Consider the following 19,038-nt stretch of genomic DNA (forward strand, 5'->3'; position numbering starts at 1 on the left):
CTTTGGACGCCTGCAAATCTCCAGTATAGTACCACAGCTCGACTGATATTCCAGCCATTTTTTTTTTTCCTAGCTCCACCAGTTCGATTTTCCAGTTTCATCCATCTACTCTAGCTTCCTCAGCTCAACCACCTCCAAAGCCTGGAAAGCGCCTGGCTCTGGGAATTTTACTAAATCAGAACCTTGAGCCAAAAGCTCACGTTCAGATTATTTATCCAAGGTAGCTAAGCAGTTCTCAGGACGAGGCTATTTCCGAGAGGTGGAGGAGCTACCTCCGCCGCGTCCGCCGGCAGTGCATACTGGGAGATGTAGTCTCGGTCCAACCACACTCCCGCTTGATAGACGTAGTCCTCGATCTGGTAAATGAGAAAGCAGCAATGACTAAACTTAGTCATTAGAGGTAAAAGGAAGAGGGCAATCATAACACCAAGTTCACGGTCCATGAGCTTATCTCTAGGGGTGGCGAGCAGCGGCCCGACGGATCCGAGAGGGGCGGGGAGACGTTACGTAGACGCGAGCGTGACGCTACCCGGGAACGTTTGGCGGGATTTACGAAACTAGTCGGGCAATGCGCGGAGTTACAGCGAGAAGCTGAGGCCTGAGAGAAGCTGAGGCGTCCCCCGAGGCGCTTAGTTGGGAGCTGAAAGTCGGTTGGGTTGTGTGCAGAAGGTGGGAGTAAGGGAGTAGAGAAGTGGGGCGCAAGGTAGGGCGTCTGGAGTCCGTCCAGGGTCGGGCGCGTGCCGGGCCAGCGGACGGAGGTCGGAGCGCGCAGCTCACCGGATCCAGTAGCGCTGCAAGCCCAGGTGAGTGTGTCAGGCACACACACGGTCCCTTTCCACTGCCGGGTTGGTCCCCTCGTTAGCCAGACCGGGATCCAGGCCGGTGCTCCCTCACTCAGTTTATGGGGCCCCTCCCCCGCAAGTGATGCAGGGCAGTGCTGGGCCCAACCGAACTTTGGAGCTTTTCATGGCGAATACAGAAGCTGACTGGTCTTTATAGAGCTGAGAGGAGCCTTTTTGAGACCTTCCTTTTCATTTCCAACTCCTATTTTGTGGGCGTGGGCGAGGAAGCCGAGATCCAGAGAGGTGTAATGACTTAAACCACAGCTGTTTTATGTTAGAGTCAGGGTGACCGGATTTCTGATCAGCCCTCTTTCCATTACACCATGCTTTGCTTACTCCAGCTGTCAAAAACATATTTTCATTATCTGATTGGAAGACCATTCATATGCCTAGGGAATGATCTGTAGTGAGCTGGGGTTTTCTTTTTTAAACCTTTGAAGGGAAGTGTAATATAGATAACACAAATCAAAAGTGTATACAGCTCCATGAATTATTACAAAATGAATATACCTGTATACTTACCACTCGGGTCAAAAAATAGAATGCTGTCAGCACCCCAGAAGCCTCCTTGTGCCCTCTTGTCTAATGCTCTCCCTTCTCTCCAAAGGTAACCACTATTGACTTCTAAGACCATTGACTAATTTTGCTTGTTTCTGAATTTTATATAAGTAATAATGCGTGTGTGTGTGTGTGTGTATGGTATTTGCATGAGTTTGAGCCAAACTGATGACATATTTGCGGGGAAGCAAGATCTCAAATGCTCTTCTAAGTAATGCTATACATATTTATTTCTGGCTTTGTTTAACATTCTGTCTGTACATTGATACATACCTTTGCACATAGCGGTAAGGGTTTTTTTCCTACTTTTACTTTTATTAGTACTTTTTTCATGCTGAATTTTTGAGAACCATAAGTTTTTGTTTTTTCCATTCCTCCTGGATCATCTTTTTCTCCTGTGCAACCTCCTTTTCTGGTTCGGGAACACCCTGCTCTTCAGTGTGGCAGGGAGCGCTTCCGTGTGGGGTCACCCACCCTCGAGCTCTGTAAGTTCTTCGCTGCACTTGGGAGCTTTGTTCACCTGGATATGCTCAAGGACCAGAGAATCTACATCTAGTTCAGCATTACTTTGTGCATTTTTAAGCATGTGCAGCAAAAACTCAGCACTCTTTTTGGGTCACCAACCCTGTGTCCGGCCCCTCTGTTCGGCCTGGGCACATCTACCAACCCCAACATTGTAAGGACAGAACAGCACACATTGCTTCTGTAAAGTGACACCCTTCAGGTACCTGGTGGCTTTTTTAATGTGCATACCCTTGACAGCCTGGGCAGTTTTACTAGTGTTCTTAAAGTGAACACGAAGATTTGAACTTCATGTTTTGCATGATTTTGTGGAGTTTTCTGAGTCAAGTGAATAGGGAACCATTTTCAGAGGTTACCTGTGGTCACTTTCAGGAAGTGCAGTAGTACTTTATTGTTGCTATGTGGTTGGTATTCCTTATTCAACTCATGGTGGACCTTTGGATTATTTCTGTTTTTTAGCCTGTATGAGAAAGGCTGCTGAAAGAACACTCCTGTATATGTCTTGATGGACATGTGTATACTTTTCAGTTGGTCAATAATGTAGAATAGTGAAATTTCTGAGTCATAGCATTGTCTATTTCAACTTTCGTATTTATGCCAGTTTTCCAAATTTGTACCAATTTACACTAAAACCAGCACAATACTGTATGAGTGTCTAGTTGTTTCACATGCTTGCCAACACTTGATAATGTCAGTCTTTTCAATTTTATGGGTATATAGTAATATTTTGTTTTAATTTTTCTAATGGTGTTGAGCATTTGTTTATGGGGTTTTTTTAATTGACTTTAGAGAAAGAGGAAGGTAGAGAAATATCAGTTTGTTGTTCTACTTCTTTATGGATTCATTGGTTGCTTCTTACATGTACCCTGATCAGGAATCAAACCATTTTTCTTTTGGGTTGCTTTCTTGATGATTTGGAGTTGGAGTTTTTTGTTTGGGTTTCTTTTGTTGTTGTTATTGTTGTTGTTTTGTTTTGGTATGTGTTGGGGGTGGTTTATTGATTCAGAGAGAGAGGAAGAGAAACAAATTTGTCGTTCCACTTATTTATGCATTCATTAGTTGATTCTTGTATGTACCCTGATGATCGAACCTGCAACCTTGGCATATTGGGACAATGCTTGAGCTATCTGGCCAGGGCAGTAGTTTTTTTACTATATATTCTAGTTATCAACCCTTGGTTATATGTGTAAATATTTTCTCCCTTCACTATAGTTTTACTTTTCATTCTCTTAATGGTGTCTTTTGATAGAAGTTTTCTGTTTAAATGTAGTTCAGTTTTTCAGTCTTTTCCTTGTAGGTTACTACTTTATGTATCCAATCAAGAAATCTTTCTCCAAAGTCATAAAGATATTCACCTATATTCTGAAAGCTTTGTTTTACCTCTTACATGTAGATCTATAATCTAAATTGGAAATAGATTTTTCCTGTTGTTTTGTTCTCATTCTATAAGGCTATCCAATTAACCCAGCACCGTTTACTGAAAAGACCATCCTTTCCCCATTATTCTGCAGTGGCATCTTTTTCATAAATTATGAAGGGATTTAAGTTTAAATTGCATTCAGGTGATCTTGATACTCAGAATTATCATGGACTCATATTATGCTAAAACTGCCATCTGAAAGATCTATACCTGCACCATTCAAGAACAAATGGTCATTTGTTAAATTTCTAAGAATGGATGTTTCATATATGTTGCCTTTTGAATTAAATTTATCCTGATTGTTGTGTTGTCCAGATCATTTTGATATTATTTAAGGCCATTTATTCTTGTGAGCATTAAGACTTGTTCGCTTTTACTAATAACACCTCTTAAAGATAATTAAAAATTTTTTGTCCTCAGTTCTTTCAACCTGAGTGATCTTAACTTTATCATAATAACCAGACTTTTAAGTACGTTTTTTATGGAAGATTTCCCTCTGGGCAGCATACTTGCCTGTTATTTATTCATTTGTGCATTTCCTGAGGTCTGGAATTCATTAAAATGGTGATCTTTAAATTTCATACACTCCTGTTAGCAAAAGTGCATAATTACAAGCTATGATCCTTGCCTAAGGATGGGAAGTACTTTTCTCATCTCAGTCCACTGTTTCTCTGTCAGGAATGGGGGCTTTTGGGCAGTCATTCCGTACCATCATTTCACTCCTGGCCCACCACCTCCAATCCCTGCTTGCTGGAAGGAACAATGGAACCGAAGCAGTTTAACCTTTCGTCAATTTGTTTTTAAATAGAGTTCTGGAAAGTGCATTCATTTACCAAATATTTACCAAACACCTAATATTTATAATGTATTTTGGGGCTTATACAAATAAATAAGACTTAGTCCCTACCCTCAAGGAGTATGAAGCAGGGAAACAGGGACATAGTTGATCTAGTTATGCTATGCATTATTAAGAAGCAGAATAATCCTGGCTCTTCCTAAAGTTTTTATGATACATCTAGCTAGATAGAAGGGAAAACTGGTGAGAGATTTGTTCTTTTTCTTGCCATTGGATAGGTCACCAGAAGCCTAAGAAGTAATTCTTCAAAGATGTCTTGCAAAACTAAGTTTGCAGCTCTGTACTTTCTCTGGTGTTCTTCCTGATGGCCATCTGTGTTTTTCAGTATTGAACACCAAGTGATGGCAATGCAGATGCAGCTTGAAGCAAATGCAGATACTTCAGTGGAAGAAGAGAGCTTTGGCCCACAACCTATATCACGGTTAGAGGTATGCACTTAGTTGCTAATTTGGAAAGTTTAAAGTTGGACTAGATTCTTCTACCTATTTGGAGAAATCAAAACCTTTATATAAGCTATTGGTTTACTACCTGTTGTTAAGACCCAAATTAGAGCTCTCAGAATAGTTGTCAAGGAGCCCGTGGAAAGGTTTATGACAGTCGCTAAACATGTCAGGGCAGATCTCTTCTTTTGTCAAGAATTCTCCTCCTACTTTATCACTTTTCTTTCTCAGAGCTAGAGTGTCAGAAACTAAGAAGTCCTAGGATCCCATGAGCCTGTGCTGTTTGTACTAAGCATAAAGTTACTCTGTATTCCAGGGAATACAGAGGCCTGGCCAGTGATGCAGGGATGCTGTGCTGAAGTTACTAGCAAGACAGCTAATAACAGGGAGAAGGGTTTGTAGTTGCTGAGGTATAAGAGCCAAGCCCTAATTCAGTACTTGGCACAAGAACATTAAACATCAGAGCTGGGGCCTTGCACTGTTTCTGCTCATTGTGCAGAGGTACCAGTGTGAGTACAACTAACATGGGCTGAAAGAAGTAGGAAGGGAAGCAGAGAAAGCCTTCATTCTCTTTACGCATAATTTTTTTGAATCCCAGCTGAGCTTCAAGACTCCAGAAGTTACTTAAACTGGTTTGTGATAGACAGAGAATTCAGAGTCATAACTTTCGGTATCATGAGCATCCTTATAGCCACACATGTATTGCTTATTGCCTAAATATTAATTGCAGGCATGGTTTCTATAGACAGATATCATTCTCTCATCTCCCAAACCTTCCCCGACTACCTAATACATATACACGCCCCCACTGCCTGATAGTTTCCCAGAAGTAATGCTTTTGGTGGCCAGTAAAACCAAAGCTGACTTCAGATATAGGGAGAAAGAAGTGTCTTTGGGTGGTTTGTGTTGAGAAGTGTTATGTATGTCTCCACCAAAAGTAGCTTTTCCATTCTCATTGTTGGTTGGTAGAGGAGAGCTTTTTAGTCATTGTGTTACAAAAAAAGAGTATTGATATGCTAAAGTAGTGCTCTGCTCAACTCTGGGGCAGCCTCATTTGTTTACCCCAGTTTAGTGTAAAACAATACCATTATTTATGTGTGCTTGATGTGGAAAATATTGAGAAAGAGTAGCTTAAAGTTGTCGTTTAGAACCCAGGGTCTCAGAGTTCATTTAGCTTCTTAGTCATAAAAGGTCAAAAGTTATGCCTTTATTTCCAGTGTTGGAAGTTACTGGTTTAAGCCTAATTCATGATGAGTCCTTATTAATATACATGAGATGGTACTAGTTTAAAACTCCTGGTTTTGATAATTTAAAAAAATTAAATACCTTATATGTGTGGCCCACTTTTCAAAACTCACACATGTAATATCACAATTTTTCCAAACAGCTCTGTGAAGTTGGTAGGGCCGGTGTCCGCATTAGACAAATGAGAAATTTGTCAATGGTTTTCTTCACTTGCAGCAATGTGGCATAAATGCCAATGATGTAAAGAAATTGGAAGAAGCCGGATTCCATACTGTGGAGGCTGTTGCCTATGCACCAAAGAAAGAGCTAATAAATATTAAGGGGATTAGTGAAGCCAAAGCTGATAAAATTCTGGTAAGTAGTGTTTACATGACCTAGGGAGGCATTAGAGGAAGTGGTACAAAAGGTTGCACAGTGGAAGGTGGCAGTCCTTCCATCCCTCCTTGTGTTGTCCTGTTCCTCTTTTCAAAGGTGACTGTATTACCAGTTAATTATCTCTGTATGTACCTTATAGACTAAATTGGGATTTTTCTCTAAGGAATTGCAGTATCATGGGTTATGATATAAATTGTGCCAAATTGACTACCAATTTGCACTCCTACCAGCAGTGAGTGGTATAAACCTTGTTTTTCTCAGTATTATGACCTCATGCCTTAGAAATATTCTTTAGAATGCAGCCACAAAAAACAGGTTCAAAGAATATTCATTGACATAGGAGAATAATATTCCTGATACAAGAAATGTTAATAAAACATCTGTGTATGAATGTGTGAGTGCATGTGTAACCCACATGCTTGATTTTTATTTTTTAAAATGTATGTATAAATGTATAGCACTTACACTGGGGATGTATCCGCTAAAATATTAATATTATTTCTGGATGGTAAGAATGTAAGCAATTTTTTTGTCCTCAATTTTCTGAAGTTTCTACACTTTCTATAATAATGTTTTACTTTTAAGTGGAAAAGCTGTTTTTATTACTTGAATACTAAAGCCATATTAATTAGGCTGTCAGTGTATATAATCTGTTGATCAACTAATCATAGGCAAGATTTTTTAATAATGAAACGAGGGTATGATTTCAAATCATATGCTTAGTTTTGTTGTTGTTTTTAACCTTAGTAAATGACAGAAAAGTTATTTTACTGGCTTAACCAAAGTGAAGTAAAATTCAATTTCTGATAAAGCACTTTAATTGTGAAATCCCATCTCTTTCATATATATTATTATTAGGCCTTTATTACAACACTGAGAAAGATAGGTAAAGCCAGTATTATCTGTATTAATTCTAGTAATCAACAGCTTTATGGAAATTTTCTCTGAAAAATAATCTTTAAAAGCTAAAGAATCTGCCTGGGCTAATGTGGCTTAGTTGGTTGGGTGTTGTCCCACAAAGCAAAAGACCATCATTTTTATTCCCAGTCGGGGTACACACCTGGGTCGCAGGTCTGGTCCCCAGTCGGGGCGCATAGGGAGTTTCACAGTGAGCATATGGGAGGCAAAGGATGGGTGTTTCTCACATCAATGTTTTTCTCCTTCTCCCTCTCCTCCCTCCTTTCCCCTCTCTCTAAAATAAATAAAATATTTATTTTAAAAATTACAGAAAACTGTACTTGAACAATAATTAAATAAAATTTTTTTAAAGCTGAAGAACCTTTCAAAAGAGTTTATCCTTTGTCATTGGGTAGCATCACTACATCTAGTTCTGCTATGTAATTTAGTCAAATGGACAGTGTCCGAGATTTGTGTGTACTTATTAAGTAATTCTTAATTTAAGCCCTTAGAGGAAAGATGTTGTTATTTATTGGATTACTCAAGTAAATAAAGTTGGAATGGTGACTTTATTAGAAGTAAGTTCTCAGTCTCTAATACCTCACTGAAATATCGTGATATTAGTTAAGCCAGTAGGTGTCCCTAAAGTCTATTTGTTCTTTCTTTTTTCATATCAGAATTTGTGACTGAACATATCCTGACAGGATCTTTAGTTATGGCTTATCAGACCTTAGTTTTAGAAATCAAATCAATGTTCTGCTTCTGTGAAAACATACAAACCCGTAATAAGTAAAATCAGATGTGCAAAATAATATAGATGTGTCTTTTTACATTTTTGTCCTCCTGATTTCAGATACTTTATATTGTGAGTTTCTGGTGAGTAAAGATTGTGCTGTTTACTTTTAAAGGCTAAAGATTACTTCAGTACTATGGCTATTTCCTCTCATTCCCAAAAATATTTGGAATTGAGACTCAGCAAGGATATCCATTGTCACAGTGGAGAAATATAACTGTCTCCAGAATTATTTATTTTATTTTTTATTAAATTTATTGGGGTGGTGTTTGTTAATAAGATTATATAGGTTTCAAGTGTACATTTCTATCATACATGATCTGGGACCTTGAAAATATTATGCTAAGTGAAATAGGTCAGTCAGAAAAAGCTAAGAACCATATGATTTCACTCATAAGTGGGATATAAAACTGAAACTCATAGACACAGACAACAGTATGGTGGTCACCAGAGGGAAGGAGGGTAGTAAATGGTAAAAGGGGCCAAATATATGGTGATGGAAGATGAAAGGAAAATGAAAAGAAATCCATTTTTAGAATACAAATGAAAATCTATATAGTTGAGAGAGAAAGGTATTGTGAATGAAGTAATTCATTCAGAAGGTACCAGATTCTCCTGTGGCCTTTTCCACATTTTCAGATTTTAAAGAAATTGTTATTGGCTTTTGTTGAGCTTTTCTCCCTTGTCTGGCACACTTTCACAACACTGGTACATTCAGCGTGGATGTTTTTTGTAATATTTTCCTTTACTTGCCATCTTATGTCTTGTGTCCAAGGGTTTGGTAGTTCTTGGCTATTGAAAACTTACAAAGACTTCCACCTAGCACAGATGAAAGCAAGTTTATTATGTTAAGTATAGGAATATGTGGGGGCACCTTCTTCGCAAGTCCCCCTGAGTGCCACAGATGGAGAGTGAATATGACCGGGATATGATGTGATCTGCTTGGGGAGGAGAAGTGAGCAGTGGCCAGTTTCTCAGGGAAAAAGGCCAATTGCGGCCAGTTTCTCCCAGGAGAAAAAGGCCCCGAGCCCCCTCTTCCAGGGCTTTTATTGGGTTCTAATACACAGGAATACAGGGTGGCAAGGATCAAACAGTAGGTAACATTTCAAAGATATCCGAGGGCTTAATATGAGTCCAAGTCTGTCAGGAACAGAGTTTTGGGGTTTCCTGCTCAAACTCTTAACATATGAATGGAAGCACTCTTAGCAGATTTCACAGGTTTATCAGCAAGTCTTCGTGGTGCCAGATTTTTCCCCAGGACACGCTCTAGCAAGGCAAGGAGCTGCACCTCTCCCTGTCAGGTATTCAGGGTTAAGGGGATTAGAGCTAGGAAGCACTTCTCCCAGAGAACATGGGGACTCAGGCTTTGTCAAAGTAGGGGGGTGAGAGTCCATTGCTCCTTATTACAGCCGCCCCCCCCCCCAGTCCTTCCATGAAGGCCTCCCAAGCGATCCAGTCTGGCTTAGGTTGCCCCCCGCTGTGAGGGGGGGTCTTACCAGTCATTGACTTCCGACCAAGCTTTGGGGGCAGGGAGAGGAAACTGAGGCAGCATTTGCTACCAGAGACAGGCTTTGTGTCCTGCTGCTGGCATTCCAAAGGTCTCGCATTCCAAAGGTCGTCCCTCACCCTTAGCCACAAGGGATCAAGATACAATTCCTAAAGCCAGGCAGAGTAGTCTACAACAGGAATAGAAGTAAAGTTCTGCAAGATTAGACAGTTGCATGGTTTTTTACTTCAGATTTCATTTTGGTTATAATATTCTGTTCCTTTAAGAGCTCAGCGACTAGAAAATGTAGGGGTTAAAATGACAAGAAGGTAAAGCGTCTCCTGAGTTTTCTCAACATGTTGTTATTAATATTTTTATTTATTGATTGATTTTTAGTGAGGAAAAAAGACATAAATTTGATGCTCCAGGTATTTATGCAGTCATTGGTTGATTCTGGTATGTGCCCTGAGTCAAACCACAACCTTGGCATATGGAGACAATGCTCCAACCCACTGAACTACCCCAGCCAGGGCTGTTATTAAAATTTTTGAAATTGCCCTGGCTGGTGTGGCTCAGTGGATTGAGTACCAGCCTGCGAACTGAAAGGTCACGTAGTCAGGGCACACGCCTGGATTGTGGGCCTGGTCCCCAGGTGGGGGCATATGAGAGGCAACTGATGGATGTATCTCTCTCTTTTTCTCCCTCCCTTCCTCGCTCTCTAAAAATAAATAAATAAAGTCTTTAACATTTTTTAACTTATTGCAAAGCTGAAAGAATTATATAGGGCACACTCATGCACCCATCACCTAAACTGTATCATTAGTATTTCAATATACTTGATTTATCACCTATCTATTCATCTCTATCCAGTACTCAGTCTATCTTAGATTTTTCTATGCTTTTCAAAGGAAGTTGGAGATATTAATACATTTCTCCCTAAGTATTTTAGCCTACATTAAGTAGAGTACAATATTGGTTTTTAGCTTTTTCTACCCCCGCTTTGGTATTTTTATTTTCTAATTTTCATTCATCTCTATCCTGAAATTAGTAGAAGTTACAGGAAGAGAGATCACAAGAAAAAGAAGGGAAGAAATTCTCAAAGAAACAATATAGGAAAAGTTAACAGAGTTAAAGGGAAGCAGAAATCTTACCTAGTAGGACCCATAGAGCGTCAAACAACAGCTAGACAAATCAGTGTGAAATTTCAGTATGCAATCATAAAGAAAAGACTCTGAAAATTTTCAGAACAAAAAAAGTAAGTGATCTCTAAAGGAACACAATTAGAAAGTACATTTCCTATCAAAAAAGTGGATGGTAGAAGCAGGTATAGCAGTTCCTTTTAACCTCTGAGAGAAAATAATCTTAAACCTAGCATTCTATTTGTAGCAACTTTTTTTTTAATTGTTTGAATATAGGTGTCTCCGTTTACCCAACACCACTTTCCCCCTTTGGCTTTGTCCATGGGTCCTTTATACATGTTCCTTGATGACTCTTTTCCTTTCTTTCCTTGCTGTCTCCCTCTTCCCTCCCCTCTGGTCGCTGCCAGTTTGCTCTTTATTTCAGTGTCTCTGGTTATATTTTGCTTGCATGTTTGTTGTGTTGATTAAGTTCCACTTATAGGCAAGATCAAAATGGTATTTGTCTTTCACCACCTGGCTTACTTCACTGAGTATAATGCTTTCCAGTTCCATCCTTATTAATCAGCTATTAGGGCAGAATAAAACGTTTTCAGAAACATAAGAATTCAAAACATTTTTCTCTTACATACTTTTTCTTAGGAAGTTATTTGAGGATACACTTCACCAAAATGAAGATAGAAAAACATCGTATCAGGATTAGAGTGGCTCCAACTCCAGTACTCAGTGAAGGACGGGCCAGGACAGTAGCTAGCCAAGAGAGCAGGCCGTCCGGTTTGGAGAAGGAAAGGAGATCCTTGGAGCCGGGAAGGAGGGTTCAGTAGAATACATAGCAAGATTGAGGGGTGGACAATTTGAGTGATGGTAGTCAGAAAATGCTAGAGAAAAACATGGTTCAGATATAAAAGCAAGGTAAAATGGAGCATGATTTTTTAAATGGTGGAGTATAAAAAATAATTTATTAGAATTTGACAGTAGAAACCTTTGAGAGATAGTATTATTAACATTGGAACTTTAGTGAAAGAATTGTATATCTATCACACCATTGGTTCTGCAGTGAATTATATTCACAAAGCTATAATATAGACATTGTAATGAATTTTCAAGTGAAGTTTTAAGAATATAGAGAAGTTTGGAGGAAGCTTTTAGATCTATTCAGATTTTTTTTTCTTCCTTTTTGGTAATCAAACTCAGACTATTTATTTTACTGAATTTAGACTCAAGCTCTACTGATCTTTCAGTTCCTTAACTTGGATTCTTTTCCTATTGGAGTGATTTTGATAATTTGAGTCTTTTTTAGAAATTTGCCTCTTTCATCTAACTTATCTCATTTGTTAGCATAGTTTTATTTTTATTTTTATTTGTTTATTTAGTTTTTAAGATTTTATTTATCTTTAGAGGGGAAGGAGAGAGGGAGAGAAACATCAATGTATGGTGGCCTCTAGTGCGTCCCCTGCTGGGAACTGGCCTGCAGGGAACCGGCCTGCAATCCAGGCATGTGCCCTGACTGGGAATGGAACTGCGATTCTCTGGTTCTCAGACCTGCACTCAATCCACTGAGCTACACCAGCCAGGGCCATAGTTTTATTTTTGTAGGGTTGGTACTGATGTCCCCTCTTTCATTCCTGATTTTAGTTTTTTTGGTCAGGGGTGGGAGAGGTCTAGCTAAAGGTTTATTAATTTTTATTGATCTTCTTGAGTCAACTTTTGATTTTGTTAATTATTCTCTTACATTTCTGTCCTCTGTCTTTTTTTTTTTTTTTTTTTTAATTGGAGAGCGAAAGAGAACAACAGAGAGAGAAACATCGAGATGTTCACTTGTTCATGCAGTCACTGGTTGACTCTTGCATGTGCCCTGACAGGGAATCGAACCCACAACCCTGGTGGTGTCAGGAAGATGATCTAACCAGCTGAGCAATCCAGCCAGGGCTGTTCACCCTCTTCTTAGTTTATGCTCTAATCTTATTTCCTTCCTCTGCTTGTTTAGTTTGCCTTTTTTTTTCCAGTATCTTAAGGTGGATGGTTAGGTTATTGATTTAAGATTTTTCTAATATAAGCATGTACAGCCATAAATTTCCTAGTCTGCACTGCTTTTGCTGTATCCCATAAGTTTTGGTGTTGTGTCTTCATTTTTATTCATCTCAAAGTGTTTTCTAATTTCCCTTGTGGTTTCTCCTTTGACTCATTGGTTATTTAGGAGTGTAGTGTTTAATTCCCAGGCATTTATGAATGCATTTATTTTTCAGTTTTGGAATCAATTGATAGACTGATCATTGAAGACTTATCAGTAACTACAAAGTAGAATATAAATGTCTTAGATGAAGTAAAACATAAAAGGTATGGTTCACAGACATGGGGAAGTTACATGAATGTATTACTTGAATTGGCAATTTAAACATTAATCTTCATTAGCTTATCCTTTAGTTGCCAGAGAGATCGACTAAATCTAGAACTAGAGCTACTAGTATTTTGATGACTTCTTAAAGAGAAATAATACTGGAAATTTGTTAGATGTTGTCTCTTCCCACCATGTGTCTGGTTCTTGTTTTGGTAAGCTTATTTTGTTGATTTCACATTCCTTGTTTTTCCCAGACTGAGGCAGCTAAATTAGTTCCAATGGGTTTCACCACTGCAACTGAGTTCCACCAAAGGCGGTCAGAGATCATACAGATTACAACTGGTTCCAAGGAGCTTGACAAACTACTTCAAGGTATAATAATTTCTTATCCTAAGTTGTGAACTGCATTTAGCAAAGCATCCAGATCATAGAACAAAACTAAAGTATTTGGATAGAATTTATGTGTTAGAGATAATTAAGAGATAAAAGAAGTATCCACATTGATGAAGTAAGACTTGCTACGAGGTGGAACATAATTTGTAAAATACTATCGTTATCTGTCAAATAATTTAATCTCCATTTAATATTGCATTCAGAGAGTAAGTACCCTCTGCCTAAACAAATAATTTTAGTTTTCTACCCTAACACAAGGTTGAAAATCTGAAGACTGATTAAAACACTCCATGTTTGAATACTACACTGTAGTGTACATTCATCTTCAGGACTTCATGGAAAGTGCTACTTTTTGAACTTTTGAAAACATTGCTGTCCTAAATTAAATTTGATTCTTGTTGCTTCCACAAATATTTAATCATTCAAATGTTCTTTTTTGGGGGGGGGTATAAAATAGCTTGGGTTCAGGAATCACACTTAAATTTGGCTATTGTCTCTCTTTCCTATATCTCTGTACCCTCCTCTTTCTAAGGAGATTCAGGAACATTTCTGTGATTATTGTTTCTAAACATTCGCATTGTGATAAGAGGTGTTTGCTATTGCTCTTTTAGGAGGAATTGAGACTGGATCCATCACAGAGATGTTTGGAGAATTCCGAACTGGGAAGACACAGATCTGTCACACATTGGCTGTAACGTGCCAGGTGAGTTGCTGGGCTTCTAACTAATGAAATCAGCAAGAATGATTTGATGTCCACTGTTTTTAAACATTGTTGGGGTAAACATAAAAGGTACTTTCTCTCTCCTAAAGAACCCTATTGCAAAATTCTTCCACATTATAGAAACTTTCAGATCATTAATTTCAAAGACTTTCTTACCATCCACTAGGCCTCCTGTGGCTTTACCTCCCCTCACTAGTCTAAATTTCACGATTCATCATTAAAGTCATTCCTTTACAGATACCCTCAGATTAACATCCCATACCTGACGAGATGCCAGTCTCAGTGAACCCTGTCTTCTCAATGCCTGTGCCTCAAATAGCTGATCATGCAGGAGAAAAATCATACCATAAAGCTGATTGGCTTTACTTGAAAGATGACAAACTTTAGGTTAACATTCAATAATGCTTGGTGGATCTACTGAGTTTCTCCATTTGGGCATACTTTGTCCCACTCAGTAAGACATCTTTATCCTTTCTTCTTCAACCTTCATGCTCGTCTTTAACACTACTATCAATCAGTGACCCGTTTTTTGTATCAGATCTATAAATTCACCTACGTTTATACCCACCTTTTTTTTTTTTTTTAATGCCCACCTTTTCTTATCATGGGTTACAATGGAGAAAGTTCTTTTCCTCTGAAAGGCCGGTCCTACCACTGTATCTGGTTACTATCGCCTGCCAGCTTCTCAAGGACTTAGCTCCATTAGGAAAAACTTTCCACTGGACTCCTTCAGTTTCTTCTTCCTTTATTTATGCTCCCATTCACAGACATATTTGAAAACAGACATAGTGAGTTAATTAATTGCCTAAGATCATATGGTATTTAAGTACTAGTAGATACAGGAATCAAACCAGACTTCAGAGCCAAAGCTCTTAAAACCTTCATAAGGGAAGAAACTAACTGGCTTGTTCTCTGCTGTATTGCTAGTGCCTAAGTCAGTGCTTGGCACTTAGTAAATACTTGACTGGATGGATATGATAGGATATCTTAAGGCATACCTGATATATTATAAAATAAATGGTATAGGGGAAGTAGCTTAACTGTTTAAGGAAGAGAGAAAGATTACCTCACCCTAGAGTAACCATGGAATACTTTATGGAGAAAAGAGATGAGACCAGACCTTTGAAGAATACTAAATTTGAGCAGGTAAAAAAAATTTTTTTTAATATTTACCTACAGGGAATGGTATGAACAGAAAAGAAGTACATGGGGCAGGAAGGCATAATGTATTGAGGAGAAAACAATAAACTCATTTACCTAGTTCAGAAGTTTTATTTGGATAAGTTGTAGGAGATAAACCTTTTTAGAAGGTCTTGATTGTAGTGTAAGAAGCTTACACTCGATTCTATAGAGAGTAGGAATTATTCAGTGTTTTCAACTAAAGAGTAACAGCTTTATATTCAGAAATTTTCTGGTAGCAACCTACTGAATGATTTGAAAGGAGATGGGAGACTCCAGGATATTTGGTATATAATTATTACAAGCATTAGCTGATCAGGACTAAACTGAAAAGTGTCACTGAGGGAATAGAGGTGATGTAAAGGTCAACACTTAATCGTTGGCAATAAAAAAAATACCCCTCCACTGAACACTGTATTACTTGGGTAAACTAGGGTTTGGAAGAGACCGTTTTTAGTGGGAAGATGAATTCAAGTTCAGAGGTGGTGGATTTGAGATGGTGAGACAACCAAGTAAAAATTTCCAGCTTTATTTAGAGATGTAGAACGAAGTCCTATGTAGAGAAGTAACATTGGAATCTCTGAAAATTAAAGATCTGTGAGAGAGAGAAGGATATAGGAGAGAAGGGCAAAAACATTGTATTGTTTTGTGACTTCAAGCAGCATTTTGGGGAAATCTTTTCCCTCTTTGAATGGGGTCCTCACATTCCCTGGCTTTTAAGGGTATGCTGCTGTGAGTGGCTAGTCCACAAAGTACCTTGGAACCTTGTGCATTCCCATGGTCCAGCTCTTTTGGGGCTTTATTATACTTTTAGGTATTTGAAGAAAATGGCATTATTTTAATTTAGATAGATCATACTTCACCCAAGGACACAACTTATCGATGTAATTCAAGAACAACTGGAATGAAATCTTCCTTATATATAGTTTCTTTCCATCCTAGTGTGAGTTCTTATCCTCTCAACAAAACAATAATAGTTCTTGGAACTTATTTATAAATTTAGACATCAAATATAAATTGTCTTTTTTTTTCTTCTTATTGAATTTATTGGGGTGACACTAGTTAACAATTATACAGGTTTCAGGTGCACAATTTCATAACATGTCATCATGTTGTTTACCACACCAGGTCTCCTGCCATCACCATTTATCCCCCCCGTACCCTCCTCTACCTCCCCCAGCCCTAAACTTTCGTATTTTCCCTTATACAACAAGTTTTTCCCTTAAAAACTTCCGTTTTTTCCTAATCAAAAAATGTTGATTATATTGATGCAATGCTGTGCTTTAGTTTAAGATGGTGTGTGTTATAAAAAATACAATTTTATTAGAATCCTATGTCTTGCATAGCGTTTACATTTAGCAAAACACATATGTATGGAAACTAGTATAATGAGACTGATTTTTTCAAGTCACCCAAGAAAAGCTGCCTCCTTGTTTTTCTCATGTTACACATATGTTCTTTATCGGTCACCGCTTCTGTGTTGAAGTGGTGAATGCCATTTCTTAAGATAGGAAAATGTTATGATACTTTATGAATAAAAACAGCAGGAGGCCCCACTTGGGGAAAATTGGGACAACTGTATTTAAACAACAATAAAAAATATTTTAAAAAGAGGCCCAACTTGATAGTCTCTCATTTTTTTCATACTTTTCCTTTTTCATTTATCATTTTGATTGTGTTTCTGAGTTGGCCAAGTTATCAAGGAGACCTAAGCCATTGTTGGCTCCACTTATAAATAATTCCACAGAGGAAGGAGTTACAGGGGTAGAAAAACTTTATTGAGAATCATTGAGAAGAAGAGCAGAAGTAGTAAGCTGTGGAAACTAACTTATTGCCTGAGCACCAGTAGAAAATTGTTAGCTAAAGGGAAATAGTACTGTTTAAGTTATCACCCTCATTTGGGTCATTTGACATGATATGTGACCCATTTAAATAGAAATGTTTTCCTCATATCTTGACAGGGATTTATGTGGAATATTTAGAGTACAGTACATAATACCACAATATTTATAGTTACCAGGGCAACTCAACAGGTTACTGATGCTCTTAAGTTGTACAAACAGAATTCTATCGTGGGATTGGTTGTTTGTTTGTTTGTTTGTTTGCCTTTAGAGAGAGGGGAAGGGAGAGAGAAAGAGTTGGTGGTTGCCTCTCACACACTCCCAACCCAGAACCTGTTCCTGCAGTCCAGGCATGTGCCCTGACTGGGAATCAAACTGGCAACGTTTCAGTTCACAGGCCAGCACTCAATCCACTGAGCCACACCAGCCAGGGCTGTCCTAGGAATGTTTATTTAGTAGTCAGTTAATGCCTGTCAATAATAAACTGAAGCAAAATCCTCAAATAAACATATCCCTTCTGTAAAAATAACTGAACATTCACAGGTGGCTAAATATCTTTTTTCAGAGAAAAACAATGTTAACTCACTAATAATAGAAGTGATTACAGCCCTGGCTGGGTAGTTCATTTGGTTAGAGCATCATCCTGATAGGTCAAGGTTGCAGGTTCAGTCCCCAATCAGGGCACATACAAGAATCGACTGATGATACATAAATAAGTGGAATAACAAATTGATATTTCCCTGTCTCTCTCTCTCTCTACCTCTCCCCCACCCCTTACCTCTCTTCCTGCCTCCCCCTCTCCCTTCCTTTCTCTCTAGAATCAATAAATAAAATTCTTTTTAAAAAGGAATACAGTTCACCAGCCTACAAGCTAGAACCAGAGGTATAGAGAAGGCATAGTAATTTAGATTACTACTTGAATCTAAATATTCTCTGTTCTCATTTGTTTAGATTTTCCCAGTAAAGTGAAGCTCCATTGATTTTATAGAAAGGAAGGGAGAGAGAGAGAGAGACACCCATAGGTTGCCTCCTGTGTGCACTTTGACAAGATCAAACCCACGGCCTTTTAGTGTATAAGATGCTGCTCCAACGAACTGGGCCACCTGGCCGGAGCTAGATCTCTGTCTTACAGTAAAATTATAAAAAACTGAGCCACAGTTAGGTTACAAAAATTCAAGCAGGTCAGGCTTGTTCAAAGTATTGGCGTAATTTTAAGATTTTGAGAAGACAATTTAACATAACTACCAATTTTAAATCCACATGTCCTTTGACAGAAGATGTCTTTCAGAACTTTTCACATATGGTCAAGAATAAATGTACAAAAAATTTGCACAACAAAATTATAAAATGATAAAAGTTTGAGACAATCTGCCTCACTAAAAACAAAAAAACGAAAACAAAAAAACTAAGCAGTTATTTAAAAAGCTAATTGGTGATATCACAGTCCAGTGAGGCGGGGTGGCCACCGTGGCACTGGGAGAGCAAGATGGGGAAACAAAATTGACTGGAATGCGAGTGTGGTCGGTCCCCTTGAGACTGGCCCAGGAACACATGGGGACCTTGTCCATGCCTCTGCTGTCAGTCTGCCTACCTACGTCCAGTGACCTGTGGCCTCCTTCCCTTCTACCTGGCTGGAAAAGAAACCCCTCTCATACTAGTACTAAGGACACCAGAGCGTGAGAGAAAGGGGAACCTCGTTCATCTTAATTCCTGGGGACTTAACCCCCTGAGTGTCAGGATTTTCTCCTCCCCCCCAAAATAGGCAGCTTTTGTTTTGTCCTCTTGGCCAGTAGTTCCAAATCTTTCCTTTGTTAAAACCTTGTTGTATACATATGCTTTGCCCCTTCCATGGATTCCTATGATTTGAAAGATTTCATCTGCTAAACTGCCAAATGATAGCATCATTTTTTCCCTTCCAAAGTAATAAAGTCTTCTGTAACTGAATGTATGTTATAGTCAGTGCCCTAGAGGTAGAGAATATCACAAATCTTCAAAG

At 38.6% G+C, this 19,038-nt stretch overlaps 1 protein-coding gene and 1 pseudogene across 2 annotated transcripts in view; one reads left to right on the forward strand and one right to left on the reverse strand.

Moving 5' to 3' along the window:
* Positions 1-543: 543 nt before the first annotated feature.
* RAD51 (RAD51 recombinase) overlaps positions 544-19,038 on the forward strand; it is a 30,781-nt gene continuing 12,286 nt past the window's right edge. The window contains exons 1-5 of one of the 2 annotated variants that reach the window (XM_037161715.2): positions 544-803; positions 4,524-4,626; positions 6,100-6,237; positions 13,163-13,280; positions 13,913-14,004. In XM_037161715.2, coding sequence (XP_037017610.1) covers positions 4,540-4,626; positions 6,100-6,237; positions 13,163-13,280; positions 13,913-14,004 — 435 coding nt within the window. In that variant the 5' untranslated portion in view covers positions 544-803; positions 4,524-4,539. The remainder of the gene's footprint in view (positions 804-4,523; positions 4,627-6,099; positions 6,238-13,162; positions 13,281-13,912; positions 14,005-19,038) is intronic. The other variant, XM_037161716.2, reaches the window with a different exon arrangement.
* On the reverse strand, positions 1,730-2,265 carry LOC119061242 (60S ribosomal protein L17-like; annotated as a pseudogene).

This window comes from Artibeus jamaicensis, unplaced genomic scaffold, assembly GCF_021234435.1.
Source record: "Artibeus jamaicensis isolate MK-2021 breed Jamaican fruit bat unplaced genomic scaffold, CSHL_Jam_final contig_1132, whole genome shotgun sequence".
In the NCBI taxonomy this organism is placed as follows: domain Eukaryota; kingdom Metazoa; phylum Chordata; class Mammalia; order Chiroptera; family Phyllostomidae; genus Artibeus; species Artibeus jamaicensis.